We start from the raw sequence: 24,999 nt of genomic DNA on the forward strand, positions 1-24,999 counted from the left end.
CATACTTTTAGAAACGTTTTTTTTTTAGAAACGGAGCGATTTCATTCGCTGAGAAGAGGGTTGGGTTCCCAGCAACGTGGAACCCGTGCGCTTTTCACACTTTTAACACACGATCACGATACGTAATCGTGTGTTTAACTATAATCGCTCCCCGAATGTAATAAGTAAACGGACGCCACGCTCGTGTTGAGGCCGAGATCCATCTGAGGCCGTTTCCCCCCCGGTTACTTTAAAAAATAGTGCTTCCGCGCAACGCGACCACGCCCCCGCCCCCGACGTCACGCCCTCCCTTCGTTTTAAGCGTCCAGAGTTCCGTCGGCGGACTCCACTCCGGGAGCCGAGCCTCGCGTTGAGCAAGAAGAACAAGACGAACAAGGAGAACAAGTAGAATAAGTAGAATAAGTAGTAGAAGTAGCAGAAGAACAACAACAACAACGAGAACAACAACCAGAACCAGAACTAGAACAAGTGGGAGAAGAAGTGCGGCCGGTGAACATACAACCAGTTGCCGAAGAAAGCCATTCTCTCCGGGGACGGACAGCATGAGCCGCCGCTGAGCCGGGGGAAGTTCGCCTGTCTCGCAAGGAAGAACGGAAAAGAGGACAAGAAGAGCCCAGCAGAGCGTCCCCCCTCGCACCGGGAGGCAGACATGGACGGCGGGAAGGTAATAATATGCGCCGGGCCATGGACGTGGTATCCGAGCCGGAGACTCTCTGGCTGTCACGGCTTCCGTCACAACGAGGGCAATGGGGTTATACGCTTAAGTGAAGCGCTTCCACGTGTGTGTGTGTGTGTGTGTGTGTGTGATATCTAGATAGATAGATCCCATCTAGATTGATGGATATAGATATATGGTAAAAATATCAAAAGCCATCTATCCAGGTATAGATAGATCTATATACATATATCACCATCAGTTCCTGTAGAAAGCAAAGTTCAATTTATATTCAATTTTTATATGCATATAAGTACGTAAGTGTGTGCATTATACACACTCCAGTGCTAGATCTTTGATTGTTCAGGAATGTATTTGTCTATTATAGTTTTGCTTGCAGCGATATGCTTACAACAGAGCCATTTATTCCCTTGTGATTTTAGATTCAGCCCAAAATTATGCATTTAGGCTGTACATGTAGTTGGCTTTGCCACTTTTTAATGATTATTTCCCTCAGCTGATTTCCCAAATTAGTCAGTAATGAGATGACTATTTAACAAAGTAAAAAGTGATGAAGGCATCATATCATTTTGTTTCACTGTGATATAGATGTTAAATAACAGTTTGATTCTTGGAAATCAGCCTAAATTTAACTGAAGTGGTTTTTAATTGGAGCCCGACCGACACGGATTCTTTGAGAGCCAATAGACTCGTTGCGCTTTATTACTTTACTTTATTCTAAAAATGAACGTGGCTGTCTTCTTAAGTCGACAGAGTATCGCCACACCGTGTCTTTGTGAAAGGAAATGTTCCCAACACCAAGGTTCCATTTCAACTGAACCGTTGAAAGCTGTCAGAGATATTTCATCAACTTTATAAACTTTAAGGACAAAAACAAAACTGACACGATTCCTGCAAGCAAACTCCAAAATGTTTTCGATTGACTTTCGATTGGCAAAACCCCAGCAGGGGTGAATATGATGTTATAGCAGGAGGCCTATCCCTGCAGTCTCCGCCAGCTTACTATCGACACGGACATTCCTTTGATTGTTATTTAATATTCCGCAGGATTACAAATAATCTTCTCTTAAATCAAATGTCCACAGACAAATATTGACCTCGTTCAAGGTTTAGTTGAGCGATGGAAAGTTTTGAGCGTTTGGAACTTTACTTACTTCTACCCGTGGCTTTTAAATCCGGTTGTGCGTGGTATACCATTGGCAAGGTGTAACTTAATCGGCACTTTATCTGTGAAATTTCAACCGATAACGATAGTTCTTTGAGACCTAAATATCGGCTGATATCATCGGCCTACTGATAAATCCGTCGGGCCCTAATTTTAATACAACCGAAGACTCCACCCACCTGCATATAGCTCGCTATTTGCTCAAATGCTTAAAGGGCAAATGCTTAGAGGGGACCATCCCCTCTCTGCTGACCTCCGCTCTGGCACCCAGCTTGAGGTCATTTCAGTTTAATCCATGGAAAGCTGCGGTGTGGCCCCGTGGTCACAGCTTTCGCGTCTTGTTCTCATCCCCTCTGTTTACCGCTGTTTCCCCCTCTCTCTCTCTGCCGGAGGGATCCATTGTGTACGTGGTGAGAGAACCTTCCACGGGTTGCCTCGGGAGAACGCTGCAGATGTGCGGGCAGTGGGAGAAAGAGAGCGAGAGAGATGGGAGGATAAACTGTGGCCTGAAAAGCGGAGGTCAAGGTTTTGACCCTCTTCCTTCCCTCGGTTGTTCACGTTGTGTTTGAGCACCGTTTGCTTGCTGATGGGCCACTAGACAGCTCCTGGTTCTGTTTAGTGTTCGGTGATAGCCGGACTCTTTCCATGACGGTCAGAAAGCAATTTTACGGTGTACTCAGTGGTAACAACGCTCGTATTAATACACACAAAACCCTGATTAGAACACCACAACTACTGTGGTGTGGTCACCATCATGGAATATTCGTTGATAATAGTATAATAATACATGTCAACCTATTGCAGAATAGCTTTTGTATTGTATTGTACATAAGATGTCAGGAAAACTGTTAATTTGCCCCAACCCAACTGATGTAAACGCACCAAATTCACATTTTGTTCATTGCTATATTTACAACATTGGTTTGAAATTCCTCCTTAAATTTGGATGGAAACATGACTGTTGAATCGAATCACTTTACAAAATCATGGCAGTAACCTCAAATAATTTCTATCTGAATCTGATTATGTAATGATTGTGACGGGGACGTTTTTGGCTTTGTGACATTGTAATAAACACCCGAGAACAGGGTTTGTAGCCCTCAGTCAATGCCTTTCATTGTTTACTATAAGACCATTCTTGCCAGGGATTTTATTGTTACAAGGCGTGATTCTGTTTGTGCCATGTAATAGGCTGGTTCGAGGTCTACTCCCTCTGGATCTGCTCACTTGGTCTCATTTTCAGCGTCGCTTAATGTTTTTAATTGAAACTCGACTTTTACATTTTTAATTCTGTCCTGCAGTCCATCAGAATTTAAACAACAGCACACTTATTTTACCCAAATCACACTGCCTCTCCATCAAAACACCAGCGCTGGACAGATCTGAGCCTGTATTCTTAACCCTCTTAAAGGGCTTCGTTCTTAACAATGGGCTTTGTTTGGGGACTCTGAGCAAGCATTCCACGCACACAGTCCCCATATTTTCCTGAATAAAGACTGAAAAACGGTAATTGGGGTCAAGCATACAGATGACCTGCTCCGTAATTAATGAAACAGCCACGAACTGTTTGATTCCCGGGAGACCTGACAACCGAGGCATTTTGATTGCGACCCCTGAGCCAACAATTGGCTCAATTCCATCCACTGCCGTTCTCAAGATGGCCGTCAGCAGCCTTGCTTCTCCTCTGCATGACTACCCACCTCCAGTGTGTCCTCCGGTGTAACTATCAGCCGTGTTCTAATGAGACCTAATGAGTCTTTCTCATAAAAATTGGGATTAAGAGATTTTAGCGGGGCTTTAATTGAAAATGCGCACCAACCGAGTGCTAAAGCCTAATTCGCCTACTTGAGAAACTGGATGTCATTGTGCGCACCGTACACCTGTAATCGCTCTTCACGTGGAGGCGGGGGATGCGTGCCGCTGAGCTGCGCGATGTGGGGGACACACCGCCTCCCTTCCCTCGTTTTGTCAGGAATTAATGTTTAAAGTTAAGGCGTGATAGAATTAAGCCCTAGGAGGTGTTAAAGGGGGGGGTTCCGGGTTTGAATCCGACAGGGGCCTTTCTGGGTGGAGTCTGCATGTTCTCCTCCATGTGTAGGTGGGCTTCCTCCGGGTTTTTTTCCCAGCCCGAAAGACATGCGCGTTTTTGGTTAGACACTCCTGTCCAAGATCTGGAGCTGGTTCCCAGGCCCGCTATATGGCCGCCCACTGGTCCTAGACGCGTTAAAAATGTCTCAAGGTTTGGCATGTCTTACACGAGGGGAGTTTGCCTTAGACGAGAGACCAACTATATAAGGATATTAAATGTAGATATGGGTCGTATGGGAAGGAAACGCTGCATAGACATATGTATTGATCACCAATAAGTTTCCATGATCAATGGTAAGGTTACAATTTTGAGTACATTGACGTTATCTTTCTTTATACTATCCACACCAAATGACCCCTGCAGAATTAATAATAATATTTTCATTTCTTACTTTATTACTCTTCCTTTTGGACGCTGCAGGGTTAGCTGGCTTGCACGCTTTGTCCCTGCTACGTGTAACCAGGAAGTGTGTTTCCCATGAAGGAAACTACAGCCAATATGGCCAAACTGGCTGTGACTGGGAAGGGGATATGGGAGTCCCTGCCGCTGTGGAAATGGAGGCACCTGACGTTTGCAGGAACATGATGCTGGCTGGGTACTGCTGCTAATGATTCGTCGAGGAGAAACGAGCAAGAGACTACACAGATTCTACGCATATACTGTAGTACACTTGTTTTTCCACATAGTTGATTGTCCAGTCAGGCAGGCGTTCTGACAATGCTTTTGTGTAATGTGACTCCTGATGCCGAACCATGACCCACTACTACTGTCATAGACAAAGAGTTGAGCTGAAAAGTAGACATAATAATGGTGAAATTTAATGATACGAAGAACTATAAGGAGTAAATGTCTTAAAAAATTGAGTTAAAGGGACTACGAGTGGTTTGGGATTAATGGTTAATGGTTAATTAATGATGGTTTGGGATTAATATTGTATATACTTATATACTTATATACTTATTACATTTCACTGCATATATGTATGAAAGTATGTATATGTATGTGACAAATAAAGAATCTTGAATCTTGAATCTTGAATTGTCAATGACATTAGCGGCCTCTGTGGACAAAAGCGGTAGAGGTTCAAGCTTCGTCACCTCTCGTTGCAAGGAGCTCCTTGGACTCTCCCTTAATCTGTAGTTACAGATTTACTATGAACTAATAATTACGCATAGCTCAGGTATTTCCATCTACCTTTTCTTACTCTTCCTCAGGTTTGTAGTTGAAGAACTACTTTTATTTAAGATTGACTTTAAATCCTAATTTGATCAAATTCATTTGATCAACATTTGATTAATTATAAGGTGTAATTGAATTGGTTCCTCAGTAGAGTCTTAAATTTTCTACGCAACTAACCACAGTGTGATTTGCATGGTTACTTGTGGTTTTTTAGCAGAAGCCAACAGGAAGCCATTTGATGTTTTTGTTTTGAGCTTATGCAAAATGGAATTAGTTTACATTTGACATTTGACATATATCTTGGGGGAATGTTAGGAAATCGTGAATAATCTATGGAGTAGTATAAGGTAGTGAAATCTAAGAAAGATAAATATAAGTGGCGTTGATTTAAAGAAACATTCACTGTTATGGTTGTAGTTTCTCCCTGGTCATTTCAGGGAAATTATGCTCGTCCCTATCTCTACACCTCGCCGTGATCACACCCTTTCCCTTTTGAAAGTAGGGTCATGGCAGCACATCCTCAGCTCAACTTGAATACCATTATGGTGTATTGTTGGCCGTCTGTGTTGTTGTGTTTGTGTGTAATTTGGGTGTGTTGTTTGCCTGCCTGTTGTTGGAGCCACACAATCTACATGAGCCCATGCGGGGGTTGAAAGGTGGAAAGGATCCAGAATGTCGCTTAATGTTTGCTCAGATCCTCACAAATGCCATCTCCATGTGAAGCTGAAATGTAAACCTTACGTAGGCTTAAACATGAAGTAATTTATGAATAAACAAATGCTTTATTTGAAATTACAGTTCAAATCATGTTTTATCTTGGACTTGAAATAAATACTTGGCCTAAAGGACGCTCCCATTCGGAGAATTTATTGCATGTATTACATTATGGCTCAACCAAAACATGTAGCGCCACAAAGCTCAGACGAGACATGCTGTCTACTTTCGGTGTTTACCATAGGACTCAGCCACATCCACGCCCCAACAAATTTTGGCGACTGTTCAGCACTTTTAACATTTTAGTGTTATCACGGTGACTATGCTAAAATCCTCTTTTAGTCAGCCTCACAAGCCCCCCCCTGGAGATTTTGAGACATTTGCATGAATTATTTGCATCCCCCACAGAGGACAAAGGAAACAGGAAATGGCAAGGACTTTATAATGGCTTTCTCGTCCCCGGGTTTAAATACATCAAGTTATATTAAGAGACACTTTTCCTATTTGACGCTGAACGTGCAGGCCTGTTTTGTTCAGCATTGGGCTGTCGTGATCATTAAATTACATTTGTTTTTTGTTGCCGGATAATTGCCATACAGATAATTGCGATGAACAATTTATGTTAATTTTATGCAACTTTGATAAGGTAATAATACACACTAGGAAGAAAAGCCATGACTATTGATCATTTGATAAAATAAACATTTTGGGTAGAAAGGCCATTTGCTTCAGACCAACTGAAGAAAACACTCATTGTGACATTTTTATCTTTTTACAAAATTCTCGCGACAATTTGCATGGAAACATGATCGTGGAATCTCACGATTTTACAAAATGATCGTGATGAGCGGAAAAAATTGTGATTGTGTAATAACTGGGACAACTCTATTCATCTAAATAGCCCATTCACTTTTAGAAAAAAGGATTTAGAAAGTTGAGGTATTGGCCTCTCATGACATCATCTTTTGTCAAAAGAAATATTTGTGTCACTCGTAGAACTCTGTGTAGCTTTATCCAGTGGAATGGTGTTGTGTTTAAACTAACTGCGGAGTTCCAGGTGTTTTCAAACTTTCATTCTGAATCAGTCCTCCAGGTCTGAAGAACAATCTTTCCTACTGAGCCTCGCAAAAATGACAGCTGCCGTTGTTAGAAACGTGTCCTTGCAGTTGGTGTGGGATGGTCTCGTTCCTTTTTCAAGGTGTGGTTTTTATAATATCTCCATGACTCCCGAGACCACACTATTGACAGAACTAGATTATTAGATTATATTCTTCTTAACCGGGGCGTGTTGGATACACCAATCGCGTCGCTTCCGGCACGTCCATTCTGCGCGCGCACGCCTACAGACCCGGAATGCGGGCCACGCGCATTTGCCTGGAGAACAGCTCGTTAACCTGTGGAGCCAGGGCGTGTGTCCGTCTGATCGCTACGGCAGGCAGCCACACTTTTGGAGCGACGATGAAACAAAAAAGCAGATTCATCTTATTGTCAGACGTGCCACAAAAAACCAGAACTGGTGACATTTTCAGGGAAGTCTATAAACGTCACGTCCCGTGGACTGTTGCTATTAATACTTTATGGTCAGTAAACAACCCATTTCCCTAGTGAAAATGAAAGAGAGTGTCTTTTTCATTGTTTCAGATGGTGCATTTTGGGGTATATTCATCTAATGTTATCGGCACCTTTGCAATGCAGTGTACACTTGCCATTGGGCTTGTAAGAAAATATCGGTATTTTGTTGTGATACTGGATCGATTGTCAAAAACGCTATTGATTTTTAATTAATAGTTGACATGCAAAGATTTGTGGCAGTGACTTATGAAGTTTGACGCCTTGCCAGAAACACAACATACATAACACTTCTTTGTCGTTGTCCATTGTTGAGACCTTAATGATAGTGGAGGGTCTTCAAGCTCTAGCTTCTCATTTTCACTGGCCATGGCGTTTGATAGCCAGAGGCTGGGCTGGGCTAGCTAAGCTAAGTTAAGTGTGTTGTGTGTGTGTGTGTGTGTGTGTGTGTGTGTGTGTAGAGCACTGCTAATGCAAGGCGGAGACTAAACAAACTTCCGCTCCGACACTTAATATGTTGGTGTGGGATCCCACTGTTCTGATTGCATAAAAAGTCAACTTTTTTTACTCAGCTTTTATACATGTGATGGCGTGTTCTTATACTATGACAGATTTCATAAATTTAGATTGAATAAAATCGCGATATATCGTCTTGGAGTATTGCAATATATCGCAATATATTGCGATACGCATTGTATTGCCAGATTCTTCGCCAATACACAGCCCTACTTAACGTACTACTGTACTACTAGGTCCAAACTCACTTTCTGTGCATTAAGAGCCAAGGGAAAGGTAAATAATATCTGAAAGGTTTCAGAGCAATTTCTGTAATGCAAACTGCCCATCCCAGTGTGTGCATTGGTGCCATGCTGGCGGCTGAACTGGGGGGAAGCGGGGAGCATGTTTTGTCTTGTTTGGGAATGGGATTATTGTAATGGTTATGTACTTAGATTGTATTGTATTTTGCGCCATTTATGCCTATACCTGCCCATTTGACATTTAAATGTATTATATTATTATATATATTATTATACATACATTATATATATATATATGTATGTATAAGAACTCCCCATAAAATAGTGCCCACGGTTAAGCTAATAGACAGATCAAACAAGTATAAATATCGAATAAGAATAAATATTTCTTCTCTTTTTCGATTATTGTTTTTGTTCACAGTCCCATCAAAAAAACTGTCCGGTCTCGAAATTCCTGTATTTAGAGTCCATTTGGAATTTGTCCCGGCTGTGTGCCTCAAGGGGCTCCAGGATGATTCCAAACATTCGTGGCCTTTCGACACACCCCCAAAAGAAAAAAAAAAAAAAAAAAATCAACAACATTCTGGAGTCATCGCTGCTCGGCAGAAGGGAGATGATGGAACCGGGCTGTGTTTCTAGTGAATTCGGCGTCGCTGACGTGCATTTCAGAATGACGCTTAACACTTTGGAAACTGACCACTTTGGAAAATGAGCCACAGGAAGGGTGGCTCCTTCAAAATCAATGTGCGTCCCCAGATGTGTGTTTGTGTGGGACTTGCTGTGTATCCTGTGACTAAACCGCAGCAGACGCAGCACACAACGAGCGTCCTGGCTGCTTTTACAAGCAAACCAGGGTGGCTTCTCCAATCCGGTGCAGCCTGACCCCCTGGATGTGCTGGAGTTAGTTATATCAGGACAGAGGACTTTCTATTTCAGCTTCCCTCTCCCTTGCACGGTGGGGGGTGGGGGAGGGGGGAATCATTCGACGAAATCAGTCTTGTCGTCGGGTAGAGATACGGCGTCTCCAGAATCTCCCTCAAGCACATTGTCGATATCGAACAGAAACATACAAAAAGCCTTTGGAAATGTTGCCAAAGCCCGGGACTGGAAAGACAAAAAAAATAAACCAAGTGAAGAATTTGAAATACTTCTTATAACCCCAAAGGTAGCTTTTGGTATCCTGGAATGTAAGTTAATGATCCTTCCACGTCTTCTCAAGGAAGTCAGTTTCAGTATGTCACATTTCAGTTTTCATGCTAACACATCAGATGGCTGTCTAGTTCTCTGGTATTTCTGATGTGACATCAGGGGTTTTATTTCCTCTTCGTCCTCCTCCCTTGACCTGAGAATACGGAAGCGTTCCGGTCTGAATAACAGCACCTTTTTCATTTCAGTCACGCACATACAAGTTCGTCGGCTAAATGGCCATAAATTCAAATGAAGTGAATTAGCTTGTCTCTTTATTTTTATGGATTTAGCTAATCAAACATCCAACATCAAACTTGCGTACGAAATAAACCTTTTCACCTCTCCTGACTTTTTTATTTTTATTTTAAGTTCTCAGCTGATGATGATAATAGTAATATTACTTTTACAGTATTGTAGTTTGAGGTTGTTCCTTGCCGTGTGATTCTACAGAGCCTGAGAGAAGAGTCAGTTCAGGCCTGTTAACCCTGTGGAATGAGGGAAGATCTGCACCATCTCCTCATAAGTCCTGTTTTCTGGTTGGATGAGGCGTCAAATCTTTGTTGTCATAACAGGAACACGGGCATTATTGTTGCGTAGGCCGAGGCCTTAAACCAACCCTTTCCTGAAAGACCCGGCGGTGGGCCATGCGGCGCTAGAGTCTGACTCATTCCTGTCCACTCGCATTTGCTTCAGCGGCAGAGGAGAGTTTAGGGATATGCAATACCACCTTAACCCCAGTCTGTTTGTTTCACGGCCAATCCCTTTACTGTTTACCATCTTTCATAATGTGGCCTGCCAAACCAGAACTGAAGCTTCTTTTTACAATTTACTTATCTAGTTATTGAGGTTATATTGATACGTATATTGACACGTTTTACTGACACGTTTACTTTTTTTTTTCCTGTCATGATCCACACTTATGCATTATGTAAATAGCTACCTTTATTGACAGATGATTCATACACGACAAACTTTTTTTGTTTGCTCATCCTTCTCCTTTTTCTCTCCTCTGTTGTCTTGCGTCCCCTGCAGCAAATTACGTTTCAGCTGATGCTGGCCGTTGGCGCAGCTGTGATTGGTTCACTCCAGTTCGGCTACAACACAGGCGTCATCAATGCCCCGCAAAAGGTGAGTTATTGAAGTGTGTGTGTGTGTGTGTGTGTGTGTGTGTGTGTGTGTGTGTGTGTGTGTGTGTGTGTGTGTGTGTGTGTGTGTGTGTGTGTGTGTGTGTGTGTGTGTGTGTGTGTGTGTGTGTGTGTGTGTGTGTGCCAGATGGTTATGATAAGCTTTCTGAAAAGAAGTGTGATCGCCACAGTTTGGTGTCCTTTTCTTTAAATATCAAAAAAGAATGGTCGAGACGTAAACTACGCCCCATGCATTTGGCACTTCAAGTAGGGAAGCAGAGCTGCTAAACACCATTGGACCCTGCGGGAGCTGGGTTCTACGGGCCTACAGCATCTCAAGAAAGGAACACCTACGTGAGACTAAAGATGCTTGATCATGCTTCTGCATTCCCGTCCTAATTACACCCCTTGCTTTAGACCGGCCTGTGATCCAAGGGCAAAGACCCTGAATAGATGATTGTAATCTCACTGACATAGATAGTACACTACAAACAAATTAAAGGCTTTAGGAAAAATAACCTTTTCTGCTGAACCATCTTCTGCTTCGTCACGATAATATCGGGGACTAGTGCAAGCCTGCACTATGCACAAATCCGTCAATGCATTTCCAGAAGTGTCATTTCACAGCAGCCCAGTACACCCAGTGCTGGAGGAGATGCTCCATGTCTCGTGGAAAAGAAAGAGGGGCGTGGCGGGGGTCCGGGCTAATATTAGCTGCAAAGGCCACAGGGTCGTCTGCATTCAAAGTCTTCCAGTGAGGAATTTGGCCTCTTGGCTTTGTTGCAGGTTGCAGACAAGAACTGTCTGCTTCAAATCTATCAAGAGCAAAAACAGACAGGAGTTTATTGTTTGTCAGAGATGCTGTGCCAGTAGGGGGGGGCATCGTTTCTGTATTTTCTTCCAAGTTTCCTGGTAAAGGATGAAACAAAATGACGAGTGGTTCACCGTTGACGTGGACTTCCATTGTGTTCAGAACCCAGCAGGTGCACATCCACAGAAAACCTGTTGACACAAACCCACAAAGAAGAACGTCCTATAATGTGCTCTAGTCCAGTGGTTCTCAATGTGGTTTCCAAGGGCGACCAGGCATCCATCGATAGGTTCCAGCGGGGTCCCCAGCAAAATGATGAATATTTAAACTTCGCCATAAATTCATTGACTTGATATCAGCACCATTGGAGAACGTACGAAAATAACTGATTTGATCCTAGCCCCACATTTGTCTCTCTAACTGTAGTATAGACAAGTATGGAAATTTTGACTAAATCATATCAACTATAAAAAAAAATCTTCTCAGATTGGGGTCCCAGGGACTAAATCTTATCAAATGGGGTCTGTTCCCTAACGCTTATCAAAGTGAGGGTCCTCGAAGTGGAAAAAGGTCACTGCTACAATCGACACACAGTCGTGTTGAAGTCGACACACCAGCACTGCAGGTGCACCCTACTTCTCCTGTCCGTAAATAAAACTAGCACGCGATAAGGGGTTGAGACAAGCCAACATGGCTCGGCACAAGACCTTGTACGAATATCCCAGCTGCCAGCAAACCATAGCCTATATGTGCAATGTGCACACTGCTTGCCTTTCAATTTACCTTTGACATAAGAGGGCTCCGTTCTGTCTCCGGTGGTGTGGCGACCGTACTTTCTCTGTCACGGTGATAGGCAGCTGCAGCTGTTTGCTGCAGTCCCTCGTTTTGGGACAGCCTCTTATTGCTTAATCTCCGACAGGCATCGCAACCTTTCATCCAGACGGCTGGTCCTTTTCCCCATGACGAAATACTACCATGGAGAAATTGCAATGTTGCATCAGCAAGGAGCTATAGAGACAGTAGACTCCTATAAAAAACATTTGGTAACTGAAGAAAACAAAAAACGTTCGAATCACATTTCATCACATACCAAACCAAAACCAAATCAGGAAAAGCCGTTCCCTCAGAGATGCCACACGAGAGCGCGAGGCCAAAGATTTGCCTTCTCTGTGAAAACAAACGTGTTCAGCTTCCATGAGCTGAGGCCGGGAGCCCAGAAGGGCTTTCCGTCTGAAAAACAGAGTGACACAGGCTGGAAGTGGCCAGGGGGACAAATAGCAGAGGCCCGTTTTACACTAGCTCAGTGTGCGTCTGTTACCAAACTTCGACATATTTACTCCGCCCTCCAAGGCTGAAGCCCCCCCCCCCCACCCCTGCTATTATCCCCCTGGCGATTTCCAGCTTGTGTCACTCTCTTTCTCTCTCACCCTGGGCTGCGGAGTAAAGCAGCAGAGAATTTCTACTCACGTTCTGTACTTAAAACGAGATACTTAAGCATTTAAGATGACGATTTAGCGGTTTGACATATTTGGGCTCAGCTTGCGTCACTCTACTTCCAGGGTTCTTTCCACTTTTACTTCACTTTCGTTTCACACACGTTTCAAAGCAAATTAACTTGCTATTTACTCCACCACATGTTTACTAAAAATGCTTTTAACTTAAGCTGTATAATCGGTTTGTGAAAACAAAAGGGTTTACTTTTCATCTGGCGCCTGCAGACAATAAGAGGAGACATTTGGACTAGTCCACATTATACCATCAGCACTTTAGGCTTAACTGATATGCGGAGTTGGACCTATTATGCTCCTTTTTACACAAGTTAATATACGTCTCTGAGGTCCCCAAAACATGTCTTGGAAATCTTTTGCTGAAAATAGCACTCAGATTATGCATTCTAGCCATTGTAACATTCCTCTAAACCATCCCGTTCCAGGACCGTCTGAGTCTGTGGGGTGGCGCCACCCTCCTGAGGCCTCTAATTCTGAGCCAATGGGGTTTGAGCATAAGTTTTGCAGTGGCGTTTGAGTTTTACCTCCGGGTTCTGTTAGTGAGCCTGTGAACTTTCATTTCACCATTTCACTCATCAGTCCACCAAAATCTGTTTCTCAACAAATTTGAGGTGAGAAATAAGCAATGCAGTCACTAAATCTTCACTCATATTCGACCTACAAGGCCTCATTTAAAAGTTTCTTCTGACTTTTGTTGCAGACACCGCACTCGGACACCGCCGTGGGATTTTTTTTTTTTTGTCATGTAAAAGTCGGAAAATAAAATAAATGTAATAAATCGACAATAAAAACAAACTGTTATTAGTGGTTTTGTTGGGAGAAATGCACAGCGGATCGTGCGGCGCAGCCTACAGTCTGTGTACCGAATACTGTTTGACTATCTCTACTGAGGCCCTAATTGACGTGGATAAGGGCTGCAAATCTCAACGGCTTCTTTCAATGACATGTTTTCTGAAACACGCAGCTCAGAAAAAACTGGCTGGGTTGTCTTATTTCACAGTTTGTGTGCTCGTAGGCCCATCAGAGAACCAAATGTATGTGCGCAAGCACTGAAAAAGTCGGTTTTTCCGAATAGGTTCCCTTTGTAGGACCCTTTGATGAAAAGCTCACTTTTTATGAGCATTTAGCATGGTGCACCCAAGAATTTAGGCTGGTGACTAGCAGGCACTTCCTAATTTGCTTTTTCAGTGCATGTAATATCAAGATTGTTGCCCGAGTGTTCAAGAGAACTTTTATTTTTAACAGGATACTCATTTATTAAGGTAGAATGAGTTCAGGAAAACAGCATCAGCATTGGCGGGGCCTCTGCCCAGGTAGCGACCTATAATAGGCTGTACTAATGAGAATCCGACTCCCAATATAGTAGCAACACTTCTGATTATCACCAACTTGACTCCCACTCCACATCCCTGTGTCATATGAGCAGGAGTGATGCCAGCGCTGGCTGTGACGTACGCCACGCGTCCCAGTCTCGGATTAGATACGGTCCTCGAAGAGCTCTGCTTCTGCCCTCCGTCCAGTCCTCCACCTCCATTTAGAACGAAAATCAAAAAGCTAAGCGGAAAGAAACCTTCCCAGACGGGTTGTGTATCTTGTTTCCGGAAATGTCTTGACACCAATGTTGAAACTAGAGAGCCGTCACGATTATTGCGTCTCCGCCCGATTGCAGATATTTGGGCTGATCAAGGTATTAGATTCTATGATGATATGTTTCCAGCCAGATTTTGTGGGAATTCTGAGCCAATGTAAGAAATGATGCATTAAATGGAACGTCTTCATTAGTTGGGTTGAAGCTAATTCACTGTCTACCCAAATGTTTGTCCTCCAACATTCATGGCGGATGTGTATTGTTACACTATGATAGTGGCCTGAAATTGACATAAAAGACAACTGAGTTGCTAATCACAATTATAATTTCAGTGGCAGTAGCTCAGGAGGTAGAGTGGGTCGTCTTGTCATCCAAAGGTTGCTGTTTCAATCCCCAGCTCCTCCTGCTGGCATGCTGTAGTGCCTTTGAGCAAGACACTTAACCCCAAATTGCTCCCGATGGCTGCGTCCATCAGTGTTTGGATAATTGTATTGTGTGCTGTCTTCTAAATGACGATCATTTAAAGAGTGTTTCAGCCTTGGTCGAAACGAGTGAACGCTTGATCGAAAACCGGACCATGTAGTTATTGTATGTTCTTCATTATTGCTAAATTGGTTTTGAGATTGTTTTGAGGCATACCCAGAGCAGCAGGAATGCAGACAGCTCAGTCCACACAGGCAGAAAAAAACTGCTGTCAATAGACCTGAGGGCATGAATGGCCGGTTTGTTTTGTGGTCTGAACGGGGCCAGCCGGTGGTACGGGACGGGAGTCTTGTGATCGCCTGTCAGGCGACAGCAACCGACACCGTGCTCGAGAGGCTCGGAGTGTGATGTTTTACGTAGCCCCTATACACACCGTGTTGCATAGCGACCGCGGTCTGCAACTCGGGGGATGTTACTCGATCAGCCGAGGCACATGAGCGATGACACACATGCTTCATGGGAAAGTGGAGGGGCTGGTGAAACCTGAAGAAGATGCCATTGTGTTGCCTCACAAAGCCAAAAGATTGAGTACATGGAATGTTGACATTCTTAACCACGTGGCCAGAAATCCGATCATGAACTCATGAACTTATGCCACTTGAACTGTGGGCAGGGGAAAACACAGAACCACGAAACTGGTTCTATTTGTTCACTTCCTGGTTGATCAGTGTAACCACACACCACTGCCCCCCTGTGGCTGGACAGCGGAGATTCACCTGTTTGCATGGTTTGGCAAGAAAAGAGTATCTAACTTGCTAACAGGCTATAACACCCTATAAAATAAAATACAAGTCATACTACTTAACAAAAACGTATAATTATATATTGCTTTCTATTGAACAGCAAAGGAAAAACATGTAATACCATCAGGTGAAGTGTGTCTGCAAAAGCAGCAGTGTACAGTGTGATAAAATTAAGTTGTTTGCATTTTTTTTTGTCCACTAGAAAGTGTGGAATGCAGAGGGACTTACTTTTCTTTTTTACTTATTGGACGACTTTTATGCATGTTTCTGTCTCACTTCGATAGACCATCATGGTGTTCATCAATGAGACCTGGTTGGAGCGCTACCAGGAGCCCATGCCCAAGGCCTCGCTGACCACCGTCTGGTCCGTCGCCGTGGCCATCTTCTCTATTGGCGGCATCTTGGGCTCCTTCTCCGTGGGACTCTTTGTGAATCGCTTTGGCAGGTAAACAGAAACACGGGTAGTAGTTCTGCGTAACACACGGTATACCAACTTTTTTAATGGATTTCCAATTGACCAATTCTTTAATGGATTGTGACAATATCAACAGCAAAAATAAATCATTTCAAATAACCACAAGCTAACACTGGCGGGGGGGGACGGGACTAAAGTGTCTCTTTAGTTAACAGATTGTCCTTTTTCTATAAAATGTGATCCGGTCCAAGTTTTTCCTTTAATGTCTCCTCTATTCCTCGCAGGAGGAACTCCATGCTGATGGCCAACATTCTGGCCTTTGTCGCCTCGGCTTTCCTGTTCTTCTCCAAGATGGCCGGCTCTTGGGAGATGCTGATTATCGGGCGCTTTGTGGTGGGCTTATACTCGGGTCTCTCCACTGGCTTTGTGCCCATGTACGTGGGTGAGGTTGCCCCTACAGCGCTGCGAGGAGCCCTGGGAACCCTTCATCAGCTGGGCATCGTCATAGGCATCCTCCTGGCACAGGTTGGTGGATAAGATAAGTGCATGGTCGGTCAAGAGTTGATTCTTCTGTTGTTTCTTCTAAGCTGGAGTCTAAAGTGGCAGCAGAAGGAATTTGTGTACTCGGTAAAATGTGGCGCTGTCGGTGCTCTCAAGTCAAGTTAATTTATACGGTGCTTTAGAACTCGCTATAAACGGCGAGAATAAAAGGCAGAATGAGAGGTGAATGATGTTCTATTCTACAACCTTAAATCTCAAAGGAAAAAAAATAAATACACAAATGTCATCTCTAGTGCTTCAAACCGCTAACGGAGAAAACCAGTCAATGCAATCTGTTCGGACCATTTACATTTGCGTATTCTTCCAATTTGTTTTGTTTTCAGGTGTTTGGTATGGAGGCCCTCATGGGAAACTCCAGCTTGTGGCCTTACCTGTTGGGCTTCACCTTCATCCCCGCTGTGGTGCAGTGTATCCTGCTGCCTTTCTGCCCTGAGAGCCCCCGCTTCCTTCTCATCAACAAGAATGAGGAGAACCGGGCTAAGAGTGGTGAGTGCACTCACAAAAGTATTAAAGGTTGACCAAGCGGCGACCATGACGTGTGTTGAAGCCAAGGCGGCGGCAATGCTTTAAACCGCCGTTCAGCTGATGGCCTCTAGAGGCTGGTGTGGTGGGGAAGTCAATGGAAAAAGAGAAAACTTCTCGCTAGAAATAAATCGTTTATAGATTTAATTTTTTCTACAAAACCGTATCTTGATAGTTTCCCCGATTGACAGTTTGTGTTTTAGGTTTTAGATTAAGGTCTGGGTAAGGTGGCCATGTTTCTTCCTTCCTCCAAATGTCTGCTGGTTTCCCCTCATACCACCAAGATGTCCCCAAAAACGATTTGCCAAGATGCCAATAGACTTAAAGCCAAACTCAAGGCTTCAAATTTGCAAATGACACAAATTCAGCAGAAAGATCATTGACGAAAAAAGTGAATGAATTGAATGACGGTGGAAGTCACAAAAAGAGAAGAACTCTCAGAACTCTTTTGGAACCAGACTTCAAAATTCTCAACGGAGTGCTCCCACTTCCTCCCAGTGCTGAAGAAGCTCCGCGGCACCACGGACGTGAGCGCCGACATGCAGGAGATGAAGGAGGAGGCGCGGCAGATGATGAAAGAGAAGAACGTGACCATTGTGGAGCTGTTCCGCTCGCCCCTCTACCGGCAGCCCATGATCATCGCCATCATCCTGCAGCTCTCCCAGCAGCTGTCCGGCATCAACGCTGTGAGTTCCCGCGCTGTTGTCCACAGTCTGGGCGGTCGTTCACGCGGCGCGGACAGACGCACGCGAAAACGTAGATTTCTGATAAGCGCGCTGCCGCGTGGGGTTCCCCCCCCCCCCCCCCGAGTGTCGCTGGTTTTCCAGGGCGTCTGCAGGGACATAAAAAGGACTCCTCCAAACGCCTTCCGTTCATTTTAACGCTCGGCCTTAAAAGTCATGAAGTAGTGTGCAATGAGACTTTATGAGGTCTTGATTTCAACATGAACATTTTGTCTGGTATATTCATGTATTTATTTTTGTCAAGTTTATTCCTCATCGGAGCCAATACTGTATATACAGTAGTACTTACCAGCAAACTTTGAACAAGAGAGACGATTTGTTCAACAATCTGTCTTAAAAAGACAGACACCCACAGACAAATGTAAATCATCATCATATTAATTTATAGAATTTATTAAAAATTGTATTTGTTATAATTATTATTTTTTTATATACATTTTTTTAACAATATTATGTACTCTATGTATTTTAAATATACTCTGTTTTTTACTTTTTATTATACCGTATGTTGTATTTAATAGCCTCGGGTGGTTTCTCATATTGTATCTTGGTTTCTTATCGTGTTATTACTGTTTTCACTGCTGCACAACCAATTGCCCCTCTGGGGACAAATTAATTCTTCTACTACTACTACTACTACTACTTATTGGAATAATGATAGGAGTTGTTATTTTCATCAAGGTGTTTTTGCTCAGGCAGTGCACGGGCCACCATTAACTTGTGACTGTGCGTTGTGCTCCTCCATCAGGTGTTCTACTACTCCACCGATATCTTTGAGAAGGCCGGCGTGGCGCAACCCGTCTATGCCACCATCGGGGCCGGTGTGGTGAACACCGCCTTCACCGTGGTCTCGGTGCGTACCGTACAAACTGAGCTTTATCGGGAAAGAGCTTTGAGAAAAGCCGGGGCCAACCGTCCCAGAGGCTTTTACACGAGATTCCCGCTTCATTTAATTCATGCCTTGCGTTTCCTGTGTTGTCCTCAGCTGTTTATCGTTGAGCGTGCTGGACGCAGGTCTCTCCACCTCCTGGGTCTGTTGGGAATGGCTGGCTCCGCCATCCTGATGACCATCGCCGGCGCTCTGGTGGTACGGCTCGAGTTTCCATTTAAAAAAGGTTTTAAGTAGTCGAATGGCTGGATTACTTCAGCTGATTCAGCCAATAATGATGAAAAGAAGTCATTAACACGGGGACTTGTTTTTGACGCCTTTTGGCCCCTTTTTCAGAACCAACTCAAGTGGATGTCCTACGTCAGCATCGTCGCCATCTTCTCCTTTGTGGCCTTCTTTGAGATGGGGCCGGGGCCCATCCCCTGGTTCATTGTGGCTGAGCTGTTCTCTCAGGGGCCCAGGCCCTCGGCCTTCGCCGTGGCCGGCTTCTCCAACTGGACCGCCAACTTCATAGTGGGCATGTGCTTCCAGTACGTAGCGGTAAGTGCATCTCTGATCTCATCTAAACCATTTGATAAATATATGCTTGTTGATGTTTTTACACAAATTATTTTCTCTCTAGTCGTGTGTGAACTGTAACTCAGTTATTTTCTTTGAGTTTTTATGTCAACCCCAAATTGAGGTGTTTTACAGTTTTTAAAACTGGTATTTTTTAATCGTCATCGCAGGGAGTCATTTTGAGTGAGTCGACTGACCAGAAAAATAACGTGCAGCTTAAAAAAAACAAAAAATGCCCATTTTTCGTTAATGTTTGAAAGAAACACAGGAAGTACTGTAGATCAAGAACAGAACGATCAGAGAAAGGAAACGTCATTAAAACCCGCCACGTTATGGATTTTACAATCTACGCCCTCACTCCCTCTGCTCACAGGAAGCGTGCGGCTCGTACGTCTTCATCATCTTCACCGTCTTTCTGCTCTTCTTCTTCGGCTTCACCTACTTCAAAGTGCCGGAGACCAAGGGCCGCACGTTCGACGAGATCTCCTCCGGTTTCCGCCAGTCCTCGGGCGCGGGCGGAGAGAAGCACCTGGAGGAGCTGAACAGCCTCGGGGCCGACTCTCAGCTCTGAGCCGGCCGCCCGCGCCTCCCCAGTTTTGGCGGAAACATCGCTGTGACAGGAACACCTGCGCGCCCCCCAGCCCACCCCTCCAGAAACTCTCCAACCAAGGCAGGGCAGTAGGGTCGATGTATACACTGGTTAAAAAAAAAAAAAAAAGATTTCACACCATCAGTGGGGCGTCCTAGCCAAGCGGAGAACAACGCCCCCCTCTCTCTCTGAATCTTGCCAGCTCCGTGGCCTTTTTAAAAAGAAGGAAAAAGGTTGGTTTCCATTGATCCCAACCGACCTTTTTAACTGAAGTTTTAACGCTTTAAATCTCTTATTTAATTTGTTTCCTTTTGTTTTTGTTTTTTTTGGTTTTGTTTTTTTTGCTAAATCGCTGGGAACCTAGGGATTCGTTTTGCGTTTTTTTTGTGTAAAATGAGATTTTTTTTCCTCTTTCTTTCCTTTATTTTGTTTCACAGAGCAGAATCGCTGCGTCGCTGTCGAACTGTAGATTGTACAAAGGACCCTTATCTTTTCCAGCAGAGGGCGCTGGTGTCTTCACAAAGTCCCTGTTCTCCAGTCATATGGGATGGAAATGTTACTTTTAAAGAGAGCCTATAACCCCTTGACATGCTCGTGTTCAGCTGCGGGGGTTCTTCCGTGTATGATTAATGATGTCGGAGCTCCATGTTGTGTAAATAGATCCATATTTTTACTGCCTTGTTCCCTTTCCGATAAGATTTAAATCTTTTTTTTTTTTTTTTTTTTTTTTTAACGATGAAAAAAAATAAAAAAAGAGCCTTCTTATCGAGGAAGAAAAGTAAATCTAGAGTAGATGTATCACGAAGACAGAACCGTCTTAGCCTGTCCGTTGTTAAACAATTTTCAACCAACCAAACTCTGACTCTGATCTGGGAAGATCAATATCTTTCGTCAAATCACTAAATCCGCTTCCCATCCGAAGCGACAGCGACGCAGCGGTGTCAGAAGGAGCGGGCTGATGTCAACACAAAAACCAAACTCAAATCGACAAAAACCAGCCCGTGTTTGAGTTCAGATTCTCCCTTCCGCCTTGTCGCCTCGAAAGCGGTTTCCGGTTCTCTCTAAGCTGCTTTGCCTGGAAGCTTCTTTTCAGTGAAGGAATATCGCCGGTATCTGCTCAGGTTGAGTCTGAAGTGGCTAAAGTGTGATATTTATTGCCATTTTTCACATCCCATTTGGACGTTGGTTCAACAGTCAAACATCATGACTACGGTATTAGAAAACATGACAGTGAAACAGAGGTGAGCTATTACTCTCTTGTGCGCCATCCCAAATCCAGAAACTCTATAAAAATAATAATAATAATAATAATAATAATAATAATAATGTATGCTGTACATACTCCGATCAGAAACATTAAAACCACCTGCCTAATATTGTGTAGGTCCCCTTTCGAGGCATGGACTCCACAAGGGCTCTGAAGGTGTCCTGTGGTATCTGGCACCAAGACGTTAGCAGCAGATCCTTTCCTGGAAGTTGTGAGGTGGGGCCCGCATGGATCAGGCTTGTTGTTCCAGCACATCCCACGGATGCTCGGTGGGATCGGACCCTAACCCCAACCATCCACATGATGTAGAAGAAAACGTGATTCATCAGACCAGGCCACCTTCTTCCATCGCTCCATGGTCCAGTTCGGACGCTCAGGTCCCCATTGTAGGGGCTTTCAGAGGTGGACAGGGGTCAGCATGGACACTCTGACCGGTCTGCAGCTACACTGCTGTACCCATACACATCAAGCTGTGATGCACTGTGTGTTCTGACTCCTTTCCATCAGAGCAGCATTAACTTTTTCAACAATTTGTGCTTCAGTAATTCTTCTGTGGGATCGCACCAGACAGGTTAGACTTCGCTCCCCACGCGCATCAATGAGTCTTGGGCGTCCATGACCCTGTCGCCGATTGTCCTTCCTTGGACCACTCTTGGTAGGTACTAACCACTGCGTACCGGGAACACCCCACAAGACCTGACGTTTAGGACCCAGTCGTCTAGCCATCACAATTTGGTCCCGGTCAAAGTGGCTCAGATCCTTACGCTTGTCTATTTTTCCTGCTTCCAACACATCAACTTCAACAACTGACTGTTCACTTGCTGCCTGATACATCCCACATCTTGACAGGTGCCACTGGAACGAGATGATCAATGTTATTCACTCCACCTGTCAGTGGTTTTAATGTTGTGGCTGATCGGTGTATATGATTCATGGACATGCAACATTGGGGTTTGTTTTATAACACGGTTATGCCAACCTTCATACAGATGTTAGATACCAATGTTGTACTTCCATATATGAATATTCCATGTACAGTTTATATCATTCTGATCTATTTTTATAGGGGATCTATGGAACAGAACTGTAAAATATGTAAAAAACAGGGACCAAATTCAGTGTCTTTCACTCGTTGGTTCGTAAGGTTTTTGAAACCCCCCCCCCCCCCAACGTGCCTTCCCACACACACGCTCGTCCAGTATTGATCACGTATCTGTTTGTATGTTATCTTACTCTGTTGTACTGCTCCGCTAGATACTGTCACTCAATGCTGTGGACACCAAGGGTCTTTTCCCTCTTCTCTCACAGCAGCACTTTGAGTCTTTCAGCATATTAAAGAAGATTTAAAGTGCTGTACGTATATATTGTACTTAAAGGATGGGTTCGCTGTTTTTTAAGCCAGGTTGTTATTTTATTTTTTCGAAAATCAGATTTAACATGTTTGTCAAGGCTTTTTCTCAGGCTTAAACGTTGCTATTTCAGCACGGTGAAAAAGCTGCAGCAGAGTGGAAAGTTTCTCAACAGTTAAAAAGTTAAGTCGGATTAAGCTGTGAGCAGTTATAAATTATAAGAACCAATATTACAATTATTAAGGCCTGGGTATGGAAAAACTGCGACTCTATCCTTTCATTTGTTACAGATATTGAAGTACGGGAGGAAACTTGTTACTGATAAGTGACTGAAGTACTGCTGATGGATTACTTGATTTTTATTTTATTTTATTTTTTATTAATTTATATGACTTGTTCCTTTCTGCTATGAGATGCTGTATAAAACAAAACAAACAAAAAAAAGTTTATCTTGGTTTGTCTTCCCAGGCCAGTTCTTACAGAATACAGTCCTATTCTCCGCTCGATAAAACCATTGTAATCATTCCGTGATGCGATGTTCCTTTTTTTGTATATAGTATGTATTGTATTATGTCATGTCATGTCAATGTCATATAATGCCATTGTATTTCCCCTTCTCTATAGGGAAAGCACTGTAACACCCTTTCTTTACGTTACTGCAAGAACGTTGCCTTGCTACCTGGGTGCCTTGTGTCCCAAACAGCCAGATCACTGTAGTTGTATTTTTTCCTGTAAATATTATAACAATAGGGGTTTGGGCATTTAGCAGCACAGAATTGTTTTTATTTTTTTTTATCTACTCATCACAGCACAATTTGTTTCTGGAATGAAAATAAAAACAAAACGCTGATATATATAATTATTAATATTATTATTATTAATTACAGAAATAAACCCCCAAAATATATTAAAATACTTTACCATAGAAACTATTTTAGATAACTTAATGACAAATACTTGGCATTCTTTGAGCCTACACACATCTAGAAGTAATGCCCGCTGTCAATTGTCACTGACCGAGGGGCCGCCGTAATTCAGATTTTGTGTTACCTAGATGTTTGGTTAATGTTTGCTATTCTAGTGCACAAAATGTATTAAAATAACAACAAGGTGTCATAAAATGTGCCTGTGCGTGTGGTGAGCTGGAGTCGTGGCAGTTCCTTCTTGTAGTGAGCTATGATGCTGTGCTATGATGTTCAAATAAAGAAATCATGCAAACAGGAATGTTTGGCAAACATCTACTTTTCATTCAGCCTTCTTTTAAAACGACAGTTACATTGGTATTAAAACAACTGATTTATTTATTTATTGGTATTTGTGGAGATGTACTGTAGATGGGTGGATAGATACAGCAGCTCACATCAAAACAATAGACAATAATAATAATAATAATAAAGTAAGGCAATACGCAATACACCCCACAATTTACAAAAAATAAAATAAAAATTGCAATAAACAGTAAAAACAAAAAATAACAGAACAATCATCAATATACAATAATGCAATAATGCACAATAAAATAATGCATAGATGTGTGTATATATATATATATATATATATATATATACATATATATGTATTTATGTATATATATTTTTTACTCCCAGGCAGTTACCAGATACAGGGTGTTGCTTCTACTTCAAAAGCTTTGAAGAAATCACAAGCAGCTGAATGATCGAATCCACCTTCCTCCTTCTCTTCCTCCTTCTCTTCCTCATCCTCCTCCTCTTCCTCCTCCTCCTCCTCCTCCTCCCCTCCCTCTTCCTCCTCCTCCTCATACAACCTCTGTTCTAAATTCACTCGAATCAACTCGTCCGATCTAGTATGTTCCCTGTCTACGGCACAAATCTTTAACCTTTAACCTTTAACCTTTAACACTCCCACTCCCAGCTGTCAGTGTGATATAATAATAGTAGTACTAAAAGTATCTCGCAGACGGAACAGGTGTATTTTAAGACCTTGTATAAGCCCTATCTTTAATGATCGGATAACAGCATCTTCAGGATAACAGTGAGTGGATGACTTTGGACTGGGCAAGTAACTAAGTACTTTCTCGGTGGCATACTTTATCTAAAACCAATTCAATTGGATAAATGAAATAAAAAAACAACCTTAATCTCCCTACCTCCTTGAAGCAGGAACGTCAAAGAACTCATGTCGTTTGTACCTGATGACATCTAGTGGTTAAATGTGTTTTGCACGATTTTCCTTTTACAGTATCTGTCCTTTAAAATACAGTAATAATGCAATGTGTCTTTTTTTTATTTTATTTTTTATGAAATAGAAAACAATAAAAAAAAACAACCTCAATACAATGTGAGCAAATATATGACGCGCTGTAACTAAATAGAAGCTGTAATAATACATAATGTCTCTCTCGCTCTATGGCTTTGATTTTAAACCTGCGGTCCCCTGGCGGCCCATCGAGTGATGTGGGCCGCCGAACCATTGGCAAAGATTTGAAAGATGGAGTGCACGCCCCGTCGAAAGACTTTCCAAGACAGACACCTT

At 43.1% G+C, this 24,999-nt stretch overlaps 1 protein-coding gene across 1 annotated transcript; it reads left to right on the forward strand.

Moving 5' to 3' along the window:
- Positions 1-343: 343 nt before the first annotated feature.
- Positions 344-23,725, forward strand: slc2a1b (solute carrier family 2 member 1b). The gene is made up of 10 exons (XM_080001647.1): positions 344-664; positions 10,371-10,466; positions 15,880-16,040; positions 16,295-16,535; positions 16,895-17,057; positions 17,592-17,779; positions 18,585-18,689; positions 18,822-18,923; positions 19,062-19,265; positions 19,657-23,725. Exons 1-10 carry the CDS (start codon positions 650-652, stop codon positions 19,852-19,854), a joined length of 1,473 nt encoding a protein of 490 aa, XP_079857773.1. The 5' UTR covers positions 344-649; the 3' UTR covers positions 19,855-23,725.
- The last annotated feature ends 1,274 nt before the right edge of the window (positions 23,726-24,999 follow it).

Source organism: Zeus faber (assembly GCF_960531495.2).
Source record: "Zeus faber genome assembly, chromosome: 5".
NCBI classification, from domain to species: Eukaryota; Metazoa; Chordata; class Actinopteri; order Zeiformes; family Zeidae; genus Zeus; species Zeus faber.

What these genes read in the sequence shown, in the direction of transcription:
- slc2a1b (XM_080001647.1), top strand. An exon ending in TAGGCATCCTCCTGGCACAG is followed by an intron (nt 16,536 to 16,894) that starts GTTGGTGGATAA and finishes TTTTGTTTTCAG; the next exon opens with GTGTTTGGTATGGAGGCCCT. An exon ending in GGAGAACCGGGCTAAGAGTG is followed by an intron (nt 17,058 to 17,591) that starts GTGAGTGCACTC and finishes ACTTCCTCCCAG; the next exon opens with TGCTGAAGAAGCTCCGCGGC.